This window comes from Halteromyces radiatus, assembly GCF_025201355.1.
Source record: "Halteromyces radiatus strain CBS 162.75 chromosome Unknown BX664scaffold_3, whole genome shotgun sequence".
Classification (NCBI taxonomy): Eukaryota; Fungi; Mucoromycota; class Mucoromycetes; order Mucorales; family Cunninghamellaceae; genus Halteromyces; species Halteromyces radiatus.
In genome coordinates, this window is record NW_026251689.1 from 3,003,009 (window position 1) to 3,016,657 (window position 13,649).

The 13,649-nt window shown below is 34.0% G+C and overlaps 6 protein-coding genes across 6 annotated transcripts; 5 read left to right on the forward strand and 1 right to left on the reverse strand.

The window, feature by feature from the left end:
* Nucleotides 1-510: 510 nt before the first annotated feature.
* On the reverse strand, nucleotides 511-3,392 carry BX664DRAFT_330213 (beta-lactamase-like protein). Its single transcript, XM_051544934.1, has 8 exons — nucleotides 3,197-3,392; nucleotides 3,017-3,114; nucleotides 2,909-2,954; nucleotides 2,373-2,784; nucleotides 1,868-2,292; nucleotides 1,655-1,801; nucleotides 1,019-1,592; nucleotides 511-950 (listed from the first exon to the last, which is right to left on the reverse strand). Exons 1-8 carry the CDS (start codon nucleotides 3,335-3,337, stop codon nucleotides 706-708), a joined length of 2,088 nt encoding a protein of 695 aa, XP_051402089.1. The 5' UTR covers nucleotides 3,338-3,392; the 3' UTR covers nucleotides 511-705.
* Nucleotides 3,393-4,747: 1,355 nt separating this feature from the next.
* BX664DRAFT_330215 (uncharacterized protein) lies at nucleotides 4,748-5,592 on the forward strand. The gene has a single exon (XM_051544935.1). It carries the CDS (start codon nucleotides 4,798-4,800, stop codon nucleotides 5,383-5,385), a length of 588 nt encoding a protein of 195 aa, XP_051402090.1. The 5' UTR covers nucleotides 4,748-4,797; the 3' UTR covers nucleotides 5,386-5,592.
* A 434-nt stretch (nucleotides 5,593-6,026) lies between these two features.
* Nucleotides 6,027-6,756, forward strand: BX664DRAFT_330216 (uncharacterized protein). Its single transcript, XM_051544936.1, has one exon. It carries the CDS (start codon nucleotides 6,097-6,099, stop codon nucleotides 6,688-6,690), a length of 594 nt encoding a protein of 197 aa, XP_051402091.1. The 5' UTR covers nucleotides 6,027-6,096; the 3' UTR covers nucleotides 6,691-6,756.
* Nucleotides 6,757-8,689: 1,933 nt separating this feature from the next.
* BX664DRAFT_330218 (uncharacterized protein) lies at nucleotides 8,690-9,554 on the forward strand. The gene has a single exon (XM_051544937.1). It carries the CDS (start codon nucleotides 8,751-8,753, stop codon nucleotides 9,336-9,338), a length of 588 nt encoding a protein of 195 aa, XP_051402092.1. The 5' UTR covers nucleotides 8,690-8,750; the 3' UTR covers nucleotides 9,339-9,554.
* Nucleotides 9,555-10,167: 613 nt separating this feature from the next.
* Nucleotides 10,168-10,775, forward strand: BX664DRAFT_330219 (uncharacterized protein). The gene has a single exon (XM_051544938.1). The coding sequence runs from the start codon at nucleotides 10,231-10,233 to the stop codon at nucleotides 10,687-10,689; it is 459 nt and encodes a 152-aa protein (XP_051402093.1). The 5' UTR covers nucleotides 10,168-10,230; the 3' UTR covers nucleotides 10,690-10,775.
* Nucleotides 10,776-12,809: 2,034 nt separating this feature from the next.
* Nucleotides 12,810-13,587, forward strand: BX664DRAFT_260599 (uncharacterized protein; the record flags this gene model as incomplete). The annotated part of the gene is made up of 2 exons (XM_051540637.1): nucleotides 12,810-12,928; nucleotides 12,987-13,587. 2 exons carry the CDS (start codon nucleotides 12,810-12,812, stop codon nucleotides 13,585-13,587), a joined length of 720 nt encoding a protein of 239 aa, XP_051402094.1.
* Between the last annotated feature and the right edge of the window lie 62 nt (nucleotides 13,588-13,649).

The following is a 13,649-nucleotide window of genomic DNA, read 5'->3' on the forward strand; positions in this document are numbered from 1 at the left end:
GATTACGTAGATTGGTACTATTGTAAATCCATAATAACGAGAAGAACAAAAAAAAAAAAAATGTAAGGCATAACAACATATATCATTATTATTATTTTTTTATACGTACAATTCGGTCAAGAGTTCATAATGTTTGAAATGTTCTGATGTTTGAGGTATATTGGTGGTTTCATCATCATCTTCTTCATAAACAGTGGTTGGAATGGATGCTGTAGGTTTTTGTGGTTGAGGCTGGTATTTTGGTGCTGTGATGGACGGTGACGATCGTAAACCTAGTTTTGCTAATGAGGCGTCTCGCGTACGCGCAAGAATGGAGCTGACACTGCTTCTTCTGATGGAAGATTGAGATGAACTAACACTTGATCTTCGAGGTAGATTGGCAGTTGAATCCATAATTATAAAAAAAAAAAAGAAAAGAGGGGAAGAAAGACAAAATAAAAAAAGGGACAAGATAGTTTTTTTTTTTTTTTTTTTTTTTTTTTTTTTTTTTTTTTTTTATTCATTCAAAATGGCAAAAATTGAGTTTTAAAAAAAGATGAATGTCTTTTTTATTTCACAAATGCAAGAAGGACATATATATATATACATAACTAGACTATGATGATCAATTCAAAGAAAGAGGTTTGATGGTATTTTTAACACGTTGTAAAACTTGGGCTACTCGCTTTTGGAAATCAGCATCTTCGGATTCTACAGTCTATGATATTAAAAAAGAGTATGAGCGATATAATAATGTTCATTATAATGGATACTTACATATTTGATACAATCGACTATAGCTGTTGATCCATCCATTTTAATGGTTGCTTTCTTATCATTGAAATCGCCAACTACATCTCCAAATTGTTCTTCCAAGAATAAAACTATATCTTCATATTCAAGGTCAATTTCCTCTTGAATACGTGAATGATCGCTTTCTGTATGATTGTGCTTGCATGGTTGACTACTTGCTATAAAGACAAAAGTAAAATAATAAAAGAAGATATGAATATCAATATTATCAAGTTTCATTATTTACCTTTAACACTGGCAGGAGAACTATCAACAGAGAGTATAACAGCTAATACAGAATCAGCCACCATATCATTCATTGCATCTCCAACCCATTCTAAAGTCACTTGGTTTGGTTTGTCAGTCAATTGCTTGATATCAATAATGTCCATAATACGTAAAACTGTGCCTTGTTGATTTCCAGAATTATCCCGCTTTGCCAAATCTTCTTCCTGGATAGTACCAAACATCATTTCTAAATGCCACTTGAGAAGTCCAATGCCTGCATTGAAAGGAACTATTTGTCGTTGAGTCACCACTGTTGTCATTAATCCACTGAGTTCCGTCATATCCTCCACTGACATGATGCTGAGCTGATAATCCTTCGATATAATCACTCCATCTAAACGTTGATTTTCTGTTGGATACTTGGCTGCCAGACTACCAATTGTTTTCGCCATCTTTTCACCACGGAAATGAAGTTTCACTGTTTCACAGTTCTTTGGTGTATAAATCTTGATGTTTTCTTCACGTTCCGAATATTTACTTTGAAGTGCTGATTTCAATCTATACATTGCATTTGCTTCACCATGAACAAGGATCTATAATGATCAATTTCTTTTCATTAGATACTTGATTTTTTTTTTTGTGCGTGTCTACTTACAACATGAGGTGCTTTCACATCATCGATGAATTTGGCATTTTGTGTAAAATCAACATGAGCTGAAAAAGAGATATAATCCACAGACATTTTGAGAGGAAGTTTACGTCCATCCATTGCAGTAAAATCATCAGGTTCGTTCATTGCTTGCTATTAAATAAACAGTATTTTAAAATTCATATTTTTTTTTGATTTTATGTATTTATTTTCACTTACTCTAGCCAAAGTATTTTCAACACAATATCCAGTGATCACTAGACCATTTTTCTTGTCAGGAGCCCATCGTTCAAAAAGCTCTCGTGATAAACCATTCTGTAACATGCCTGGACTTGCCATCATAACACAAGGTCCTGAATCTTCAAATTGTTCCACATTCCGTAAATTACTGATATGTTTGAATACAAATGGATTGGAGATGGTAAATTGTTTTCGAATCTTGGCATTCATCATATTGATATAAGTTTGATATACCGCCATACATTTCTTTGCTAAACTGGAAGCGTAATAAATAGGAATACTATCAAGTTCAGGATGAGCTTCCCAATATTCATCTAGAATCAATAGGATTTCTTGAGCACGACCAAGTGCAAATACAGGCATAAGACATCGTCCACCACGTTCTACAATATCGTGTACCAATGCTAATAACCAAAAAAAAAAAAAAGAGAGAATTAGTTGATCCAATGATTAACTTTCCTTTTTTTTTAATAAGAGTACTTACATGTAAATCGAGTTTCCTTTGTAAGACGTGGTTCATGACTTTGAACACCATAAGTACTTTCAGTAATCAAAACATCTACCGCAGCATCAGGTTTTTCAGCAGCCATTAAATGTCGATCTTCTTCACGAGAGTAATCACCAGTATAAAGAACCTTGACACCAGCAATTTCTATTAGAAACATAGCAGCACCTAATACATGGCCAGCATTGTATCCCGTAAATTTGATTCCTTCCACTTCCACTTGTTGATGATAATCCACTGCTTCAATTCGATGAAAGGAGTTGGTAAGGTCTTCTTCGTTATATAGTTGATCTTCGTCACCAATATTACTGACTCTTAAGTAATCGCTAAGTAACCATTTGTAGATAGCCTTTGTAGGATGTGTCATAAATACTCTTCCTTTGAATGAAGTCTATACAACAAGAAAAAAAGTCAAATACAAAAGGTGTGAGTAGATCTTTTTTTTTTTCTAATAATGATAATCATTCAAAAATCCATTGTATTGTTCTTTGTTTTTTTTCTTTTTCTATTATTACCCTTTCCATCAAATATGGAACTGAAGCTGCATGATCAACGTGAAAACTAGATTAATAAAAACAAAACCGAGTGAGTCAAACAATGGCGCTGTGTATTTTCAAACTTACTGAGTGACAAGTAAAACATCAATGCTTTCAGGATCAATTTCATCAAAGAACGGAAGAGAAGCAAGACCATTGTAGGCAGGATGAATACCAGCATCAAGCTAAATTTTATAGAAAAAGAAAGGAGAGAGAGAGGGAAGGATGGATTAGAAAGGTGTCAAGTCTGAATCTATTGAAGCTTACCAAAATAGTTTTGCCTTTGTATTCAAGTAAGAGGGAAGATCGCCCAACTTCATTTCCAGCACCAAGTGGTGTTAATTTCAAAATATCATTTTTGTCGACAATGGGGATTTCATATTCTGCCTTTCGTTTGGAAGTTGACATTGGAAAAACGAATAAAAGAGTTAAAAAAAAAAAGAGAGAATGCGCTTCCAAACAAGCAAAAAAAAAAAAAAAAAGAAAGGATTTGAATTACCGACGATATCCACTCTGCAAAAGCTTGAAGGATAGTGCTACTCATTCTTGGATTTGGTTTATTTATCTTTCTCATCTATTCATCTAACCACTGTTTTTTTTTATTCCTTTGGTAATTTCAGTGATTTCACTTTTGGCTCAGGTCATACATTCGAATCGTTGTATTTGCACTACAATATCACGCGGAGTGAACCTTTATACTTCTGTAATTCGCTCAAAATTCATCATCATCGTATCAGACTCACACTGAACGTAGATTATATCATTCTTTCACTCGACTTAATGATACTTTATACTTTACCTCCTAATTTATAAAGTAAATTAAAAAATAAATGTCAATTTCTTCATCCCTCATCCAATAATGATCATCATCTAATAAAATTTAAATCATTGGATTCCTCTCGAAAAAGTAATCTAATATCGTCTAATCTCATTTTATCGCTTAGCTTGCCACCTAATGTATAATGATCACCAAAAGATTTCATTTATTTTTCGAAAAATTGCGTGATGAACCCCTGGCGATTTATTTTTACAGCCAAAGTTTGGCTGAGGAGTTTGAAATTTTTGGCTGTACATTCGAAAAATCCATCCCATTTTTTTCATCCTGCACGTCAATATAAGAGTAAAACCTTGTCTTTTGATATCTCATTCAAAACGCATCATCATCGCACCAAATTAGAACTGAATATAGAGTAAATAATTCTCTTTCAGTTGGCCTAATGTTATTTCATAGGTTACCTTGCCCATTCCCAGAATAAATTAAATAATAAAAGTCAAACAGCTATTCCTCATCCAATCATCATTAAATCAAAATACCATCATTGAATTCCTTTCAAAAAAGCAGTATAATAATAAATAATAGCCCAGTTACCAATGAATGTCAGCATGTTTTTCCCCACTATAAACCATTCATGTAAATAAATCAACGTACAGATGGCGATCTATGGTATCAATGCAAAAAATAACTTTAAAAGTAAACTTTGTAAATCGCGTTTCAAACTAAAAATAAAAAGTATACAAACAAGATCTGATTGTCAAACTACAATACGGTGAAACCAATTTAGAGTCTCGACTATATTTTTTTTTTTAAAAAAAAAATAAAATCAAAAGGGTTCACCGTCTCTGGCTTGACACATCTGCACTCAATTTCACATGATCTACGAGTTGCAAGAAAGAGAGGTTCATTTTATGTATTTGTTTCCCCGTGCTACCACACCCCATCATATAAAAGGTAGGATCGCAATTTTTTTTATTCTCTTTTTTTTTTTTTTTTTTATATATATCTCTGATTCAATCTTTAATTCAATAAGATTTTACTTTTTTTTTTTTATTTTATTTTCATATTCTCAGCCTAATACAACAGGATTACAATGCAGCAAATATTCAATACAATAGGACAATGGGAAAAGACTCTACTGGGCTCCCCTGATTCCGAAGATGTGCAAAAACAGCTGGAGAAAGAACTAAAAGATGTTGACTTGTCTGGATTCGAACCGATTGATCAATCGCCGGCAGATTATCTCCTGAGAAAAATGACAGAGGATGATGATGATGTCAAGGAAGAACTTAAAAGGTGCGCTATTCAAGTAGCTCTCAAAGGGTTTGAAAATCGCGAAAAGTTCCAAGATATTCAAGATATTTATGACAAATACGCTGATCAATCAGGCTTGGGAGAAGAATTCCCCATCAAAGTACAATTGTTTTTCGCCAAGGACATTAGGCAGTATTTTGAAGAACACACTGAAGAATATCCTGATTTGTGGGAATATCACAGTCCACAAGACAATGATTATCGGTCGATTTGTTTCACAGGAGCAGAAAATGCTGTCAAGACAGAAGACGAAGCCCGATATTTGCTTAAAGCATACGAAGACTTAGGTGAAAACATACCTGAAATTGCAGGGAGAAAAATGTGTGTGCGTGGGATGTTGCCGAGAGAAGATATTGGATTTGAATGAATTCATTTTTTTTTTTTTACGTTTCTTTTTTCTATTTTTTTTTTCTCTTGATGCATATTTATCCGTTTATATTTCATCAATAATTAGGACTTTTTATTGTTTTGGTGGTAGTTTATAGTCTAGTGATTTTAGATAAATATCAATGCAGTTGTTCCCAATCAATAAAAATAATAAAAAAAGAGCATTGCCTCGTTGTTTACTTTATCATCCATCATCAGAATGAATCAATGTACCATTGATGATCTATTCGTACTACGAGAAACAAGAAATAACTTTAAAAAGTATACTTAATACGTTAAAAATAATAAATAAAAGCACAAAAACGAGATCTAATCACCAAATAAAATACGGTGAAACCAAATTGCTGCATAACAAATGTAAAGTTTTCACTGCAGATACTTTGTCTCGTTAAATAAAAGATAATCTCATTTATCTCCTTCTGTATATGATCCATAGGTTACAAGGATGAGGGATTAAACTTGATTATTTGTGTTTCACCTATCTACTCTATGTTTCTCCTTATATCACATGTGATGTTTGTTCGATTTACTTAACCCTTTTTGGCCACGGTTGTTTTAGATTGAGCAGCGATACATATAGTTTCAGCATCAAGTCAGTATAAATGGTACCCAATAAAAAAAAAAAAAAGAGAGAGATTACTTTTATTTCTTTCTTCTTTCTTAAGCGCAATCTCTATCTGACGAAAACAAGATGGTACAACAATACTTTGATAAAGAACAACTGAAAGACCTGGTAGCTATATCAGATTTTAAAGGGTTTCAACCGGTCAGCACCGACAGCTATTCGGATGGTGAGATCCTCAAGACAATCATGGCAAAGGGCGGAATGAAAATACTTCTTTTTTGTGCAATTCAAACTGCCGTCGTCGGATCGGGCAACAAAGTGTTTGGTGAATTCATAATGAACGGCGAAACAATAAATGTGAAGACGATATACAAAGAATTTGACGTAAGAGACGACTTGAGCTTACAATCCAAAATTGATCCAGGTGAATTGACTCCGAGAAGGCTGCAACGTTTTTATCGCGTCCAGATTAACGAGTATCTACTACAAAATCCACATATTGCCCCGTATTTATGGAAAAAATATAGTACATTGAACGAGGAGTTTAGAGCTATCACCTTCCCTGGAGCAGAAAGTCTTGTCGCGAACAAGGAAGAAGGCTTATATTTACTCGAGACATATAAAACATTGGATAATCGACTAGAACTCAATATTGCCGAAAGGATCAGACGGGTGCTATTAGCAAGAGGTATTATCACCATAAAGGACATTGTAGAATAGTGAATTGAATAGTTTAAGAAAGATCTTTGACTATATAATAAAAAAAATGGATTGATTTATACATGATGCTGATGGAAAAGTTACGATATATACGTTATTTTTCTATAAATAAAGATTTATGATGTTTATTTTTATCGAAAAACCAAGGACCATTGATTTGCTGGGAAAGTACTGACTGTAGGTTCAGTAATCAATCGACAATGAAATAGAATTAAAAAGAGTCTAAAAGCCAAAGACGACTACAAGCATCTCAAACAACATTCACAGATTAGTTCCTCTGACACGAAATACCTTTTTTTCTTTTTTTTTTTAAAAAAAATACACATAATATATATTTTATACTATTATTATTTTATTTCTTTAGTTTGTCTGAAATAAAACGTTGTTATATTTGATCCAGTCTTTTATTGATTCTAATTGGTGATGGATGATGGATGATTACTTTGTCATTTACTCTTCTTACTTTTCTTGAACTATTATGATAAAAAAAATATTATACTTCTTACCTTCCATTAAAACAAAAACCTGTTTGATATCTGAAATAATCATAAAATTGTGGCTGTTTAAAGTCATGCACGTCAATTTGGACAGTCTTACCAGGACGCATAAAGAAGTCTTTTTTTTTCTTTACGAAATATGTAATATATTGGTGATGGATAATGGATGATGACTGAATATAAAAGTTTTGCTGAAATTAATCGACTACAGGAAAAAAAAAAAGATCAAAAAATCAAAAAATCATGTCAAATTGTCATCAGTGGACGGACTTGAAAAAATACCTCTTTTGTATGCGTTTTACTTTTTTTTAATTTTTTCCTTTCTTTTTCTTTTCTCCATCCACTTTTTTTCTCCACATTGGGTGTCCTCTTTGTTTGCGCGATCTTTTCATGGTAGATTTTATTGGATTTGGAGCGTTTTGAAAAAGGGATTTACAAAATACATGGGGAAACCTTTTCATTTTGGATGTAGGATTTAGTACAGGTAATGGCAAAAATATTTTACTAGTAATGTGAACGAAAAACTGACTGGATGGCAAGCTTCTTTTGGTTAGGAAGGGTAGCTTGTTGTTAGGATCTCGGTGGTGAACGAAGGCTTCTGGTTGGTACTATAATAGATACATGTAGTGATAGTTTTAGTTAGCCAGTATGTGGTTTTTTTTTTTTTTTTTTTTTTTTTTTTTTTTTTTTTTTTTGGTGATGATAATCATTATTATCCAATAAAATTGCTACCGTTGGATTCCCCTCATAAAAGTAGTATAACATATTTTAACAATTTATCGGCTACCTTGCCCAATGCGAGAAACTCGACGCGTAAGTTCCTTTCATGCTGTAACATCATATGTGCTCTTTACATTTTTGTCTGTAAATTGCTCAACAATCATCATTATCGTACAAAATTTGGATCAAAAGCTCACGAAGATATTCTCTTTCACTTGCTTTGGTAATAATTTATATTAATTCCCAATTTATGGAGTAAATTAAAATATTAGAGTTAATTCCGTCACATCTCGTTCAATAATGATCATCATCAAATAAAGATGCCAGCATTGGATCACTCTCGAAAAAAGTCCAAGTTCACCTAAGAGTAGTTTCTCCATTACCAATGTCAATACTTTTCCCACTACTGTATAGTCATCTTGAAATAAATCAACGTACAGATGATGATGTACGATATCAATGCAAAAATAACTTTAAAGTAAAACTTTGTAAATCGTGTTTCAAACTAAAAAAAAATAAAAAGTATACAAACAAGATCTGATTGTCAAACTACAATATGGTGAAATCAGGCTTTTTTGAAAAATAAAATAAAAAAGGGTTCAGCGTCTCAGACTTGACACATCTGCACTCAATTTCACATGATCTACGAGTTGCAAGAAAGAGATGTTCATTTTTGGGCTTTGTGTATTTGTTTCTCCGTGATACCATACCCCCATCATATAAAAGGTAGGATCGCAATTTTTTTATTCCTTTTTTTTTTTTTTTTTTATCTCTGATTCAATCTTTATTTTACTTTTTTTTTATTTTATTCTCATATTCTCAACCTAATACAATAACATTACAATGCAGCAAATATTCAATACAATCGGACAATGGGAAAAGACTCTGCTGGGCACCCCTGATTCCGAAGATGTACAAAAACAGCTGGAGAAAGAGCTAAAAGATGTCGACTTGTCTGCATTCGAACCGATTGACCAATCGCCGGCGGATTATCTCTTGAGAAAGATGACAGAGGATGATGATGATGTCAAAGAAGAACTTAAAAGGTGCGCTATTCAAGTAGCTATCAAAGGGTTTGAAAATCGCGAAAATTTCCAAGATATTCAAGATATTTATGACAAATACGCTGATCAATCAGGCTTGGGAGAAGAATTCCCCATCAAAGTACAATTGTTTTTCGCCAAGGACATTAGGCAATATTTTGAAGAACACACTGAAGAACATCCTGATTTGTGGGAACATCACAGTCCACAAGACAATGATTATCGATCGATTTGTTTCACAGGAGCAGAAAATGCTGTCAAGACAGAAGACGAAGCTCGATATTTGCTTAAAGCATACGAAGACCTAGGTGAAAACATACCTGAAATTGCAGGGAGAAAAATGTGTGTGCGCGGGATGTTGCCGAGGGAAGATATTGGATTTGAATGAATTCATTTTTTTTTTTTTTACGTTTCTTTTTTCTATTTTTTTTTTTTTTCTCTTGATGCATATTTATCCGTTTATATTTCATCAATAATTAGGACTTTTTATTGTTTTGGTGGTAGTTTATAGTCTAGTGATTTTAGATAAATATCAATGCAGTTGTTCCCAATCAATAAAAATAAATAAATAAAAAAAAAAGAGCATTGCTTCGTTGTTTACTTTTTTTTTATCTACCCATTATCCATCATCAATGGTTCCCACGGCAGCTATCAAAATGAATCAATGTACCAATGATGATCCATGGTACGATGAGAACAAGATTGACTTTTAAAAAGTACACTCGATACAATAGTGCTTCGAACTAAAATTGACAAGTATACAAAACAAGATCTGATCACCAAAATAAAATATGGTGAAACCAATTTAGTGCATATAACAATTGCAAAAGTTTCACTATAGGTATTTTGTCTCGTTCAATAAAAATAATCTCATTGTCTCCTTTATGTGTTTGATGGCTACAACGATGAGGGATTAACCTTTGATTATTTGAGTTTTACCTATCTGCTTTATGTTTCCCCTTATATCGCATGTGATGTTCGATTCACTTACCCTTTTTTGACCACGGCTGTTTTACGTTGTGCAGTGATGCATATAGTTTCAGCATCTAAATTAGTATAAATAGTCAATCAAAAAAAAAAAATGACTCTCTCTTCTTGTTTACTTTTTCTTCTTCCTTGTGCAATCTCTATCCGTCAAAAACAAGATGACAGAACAATACTTAAGTCACCAAAGGTTGAGAGAACTGGTAGCTGTAACTGATTTTACTGGGTTTCAACCGGTCAGCACCGACAGCTATTCTGATCTCGAGATCTACAAGACAATCAGGGCAAAGGGAGGAATGAAACTGCTGCTTTTTTGTGCACTTCAAACTGCCATTATCGGGTCGGGCAACAAAGTGTTTGGTGAATTCGACTTGGAGGGTGAAAAAATAGGTGTGAAAGCAGTCTATAAGGAATATAATGTAAGAGACGACTTGGGCTTGCAATCCAAAATCCAGCCAGGTGAACTGACTCCGAGACGGTTGCAACGTTTTTTCCGCGTCCAAGTTAAGGACTACCTGGAAAAAAATGAAGAAGTCGTGCCGTACTTATGGAAAAAATATAGTGATTTGGACTTGAGGTATCGTAGCGTCACTTTTCCTGGAGCCGAAAGTCTAGTCGAAACTAAAGAAGAAGGCTTGTATCTATTGAAAACATACCAAAGACTGGATCATCTATTGTCTCTCAGTATTAGCGAGAGGATCAAACGGGTATTATTAGCAAGAAAGATTCTCGATATAAGAGACCTTACACACTGAATTTGAATGGCGTAAGAAAGATCTTCGACAGTATAATAAAAAAGAAAATGGATTGATTTATACATGGTACCGATGGAAAAGCTAAGATATATACGTTATTTTTTATAAATAAAGAATTGTGTTGTATATTTTTATTGAAAAGACGTGAGCCACTGATTTGATGGGAAGGTATTAGCCACAGATTCAATCATCAATCATCCATCTCATTTGTCGTCAATTAGTGATAAGCTCTTCAGAGTATTATCGACGGTAAAATAGAATTCGAGAAAATGAAATACATTTCGTGTCTAAAACCACAAAAGAAGAAATGATATAAGTCGATTCGAAGTCAGTCATCAAGATAAAAAGGAAATCCTCTACTTTTTTCTTCGTTTTTCTTTTTTATTCAATTCACTTTTTTTTTTTTTTTTTTTTTTTTTAAATGACAGACCCAAGCCCATCCTGTGCTCCTCATACTCCCGCCAAAACTACCAAGTCTAAGACTGATTGAAGAACATTCTGGATAGCATTGTCGTTTGGAAATGAAAGCAACTAAGAGCAACGGTGGAATCCCTGATTGCAGAAGCGGCAGAAATGGAGGACATCTTGGAACTACAAGGACAACAAGGATAGCAAGGACAGCAAGGACAACAACAACAACAACAACAACAACAACAACAACAATGGGCGACTCATCTTATTTTTTTTTTTTATTTGGTTGTACATTCTTTTTCTCCCTTTCTCGAGTATGACTGTCATTGCGGTAGTGTTTTTGTCAAATATCTTTTCTACACGATTGGTCTTTCTCTCTATCTTATCTTTCTCTTCTCGGCTGACTAGTCTTTCCATTTTATCTGTCTCTCTCATCACGGTGGGCTCTTCAATATTTTTTTTTTCTTGGCTGGACTCTCTCTCTTCCTCTTTATATGTTTCTACCATTGTTAGAGGTCTCTTCGAATACTAGCAGCAACACGTTCTCATTTATCAATCACTTGGATGAAAGGGGCTATGCAGTTTAGTGGATTATCAACAGCATCAATCAAATCCTCTGGACTATTTTTTCGCCAATAAATATGCAACAGAAACGACACGATTCAATGAAATGCTCATTATGAATGCCACTTAACAGGACAAACAGGTAGAAAATGCCATTTGTTAACATGGTCAGCAATGTCGGATGCTACTAGAAGACTCGGTCAGGTTTCTCTGTTGCTGGAGCTTGGATTGTCAACGAGGATCAAGGATTTTACAGCTGGTTCAGATAATTGAAGAAGAAAGGGGACAGGTATCAAGCTTATCAATCCACCAAATCTATCTAGAGTATCCTACTATATGTCGAAAGACGTGCCTTACCGATAGTATTCAAGATCGATCGTATATTCCCCACTATATTCGGAGACCAGTGAAGAGCAACAAGGTGAATGCAAAATCAGTCTTTGATCTTTAGTTTAGTATATTTATTTTGAAATAAAAAACGACACATCTTTGTTATTATTTTTCTGAAACGTTTTTGTTATCGTGCGTATTGTTGTTATTATTACTTTGTATGATAGATATCTTCTTTTTTTCCTGTTCTTGTAGGCATTGTCCACGATCGTTCATCATCATCATCCATCCGTCATTATCTTATCACCATTCGATTTCCCTTACAGTTAAATCAAACTTTCTGTATAGTGCACAGCCGTATAAAGTATCAAAAGAAGGGTTTTCCTTTGTCTATTCGATTCTGAGAATGGTTTCGTCTGTAGATAAAATATAGATATCAAATACACGTTAGACCTTAACATATCAATCGATTGGTATCATCTACGGATGACAATATTTTGAAACCCAGTGCAATATATAATAAAAAAAGTGAACTTCATATATTTTTTCTCTTTTTCTTTAGTTTCTTCATCTCACTTATCACATTCTTCTTTTTTTCTTCACTCTTTTTCTTTCACAATCTCATCTCGTCATATCCATCATTGAAGGATTCTTATAAAACCAAAATGACGGTCAATGAGCCATCGGTGACTACACCATTACTTGGCACGAAACACCCTCGACATGCGACAGTAACAAGAGTACCCACTTTTATGCAAACTTCTGTACCCAATCGACGATCCATTCTTCATGCTTTTGGCAACATCACCTTACATATGTTACTAGAATTGGTTCTACCTATTATTCTGTATTATATCTTCCGAATGTTCCTATCACCACTTCTCTCACTTTTACTTGCTGGTGTTCCAGCTGCTATGATTGTAGCTTTCAAAGGGTAAAAAAAAATATGTATATATATAAAATACATCTATACTCATATTATTCATCATTAGGATTCATGAACACAAAGTAGATATGACAGGTGTATTGACATTAGTTGGCTTCATTGTATCAGCCGTTTTGGCCACAGTGCAGGCGGATCCCAAACTCTATTTGTTACGAGAATCCACGATGACTTTGGCGATGGGCTTCATGCTACTAGTGACACTTTTACCACTTCAAATCAAACATCATCGATTACGACCTTTTATGTTTTACGTGGCACGACAGATTGCAGTATCAGGATCATTGACCTACGACGATCCAAATACTGTACGACAACACTGGGATTGGTTTTGGGACGCATGGCCTACTTTCCGTGATTTCTTTCGAACGTTGACTGGATTATGGGCCATGGGGTTGATCAGTGAATTCATTCTACGTGTTGCTCTGTTACGATCGATGGAGGATGTGGATGATGTTCTCTATTATTCCAACATTTATATGTTTGTGGTCTTGGGCATCTTGGGATCGTTGACTATAGCAAGCACTCTTCTTTTACGACATTTGTACAACAAGGAACAACAAAAGATGAAAGATGATGAACGCCATTCAGAAATCCGACGAATCATTGATGCGGCAGCAAATGAAGATATGGTGGGTGGATCTACTTGATTTTTTTTTTTTTTAGTTATTCTTTTGAATACCCTTTTGAAATAAAATACCATATTTTGATT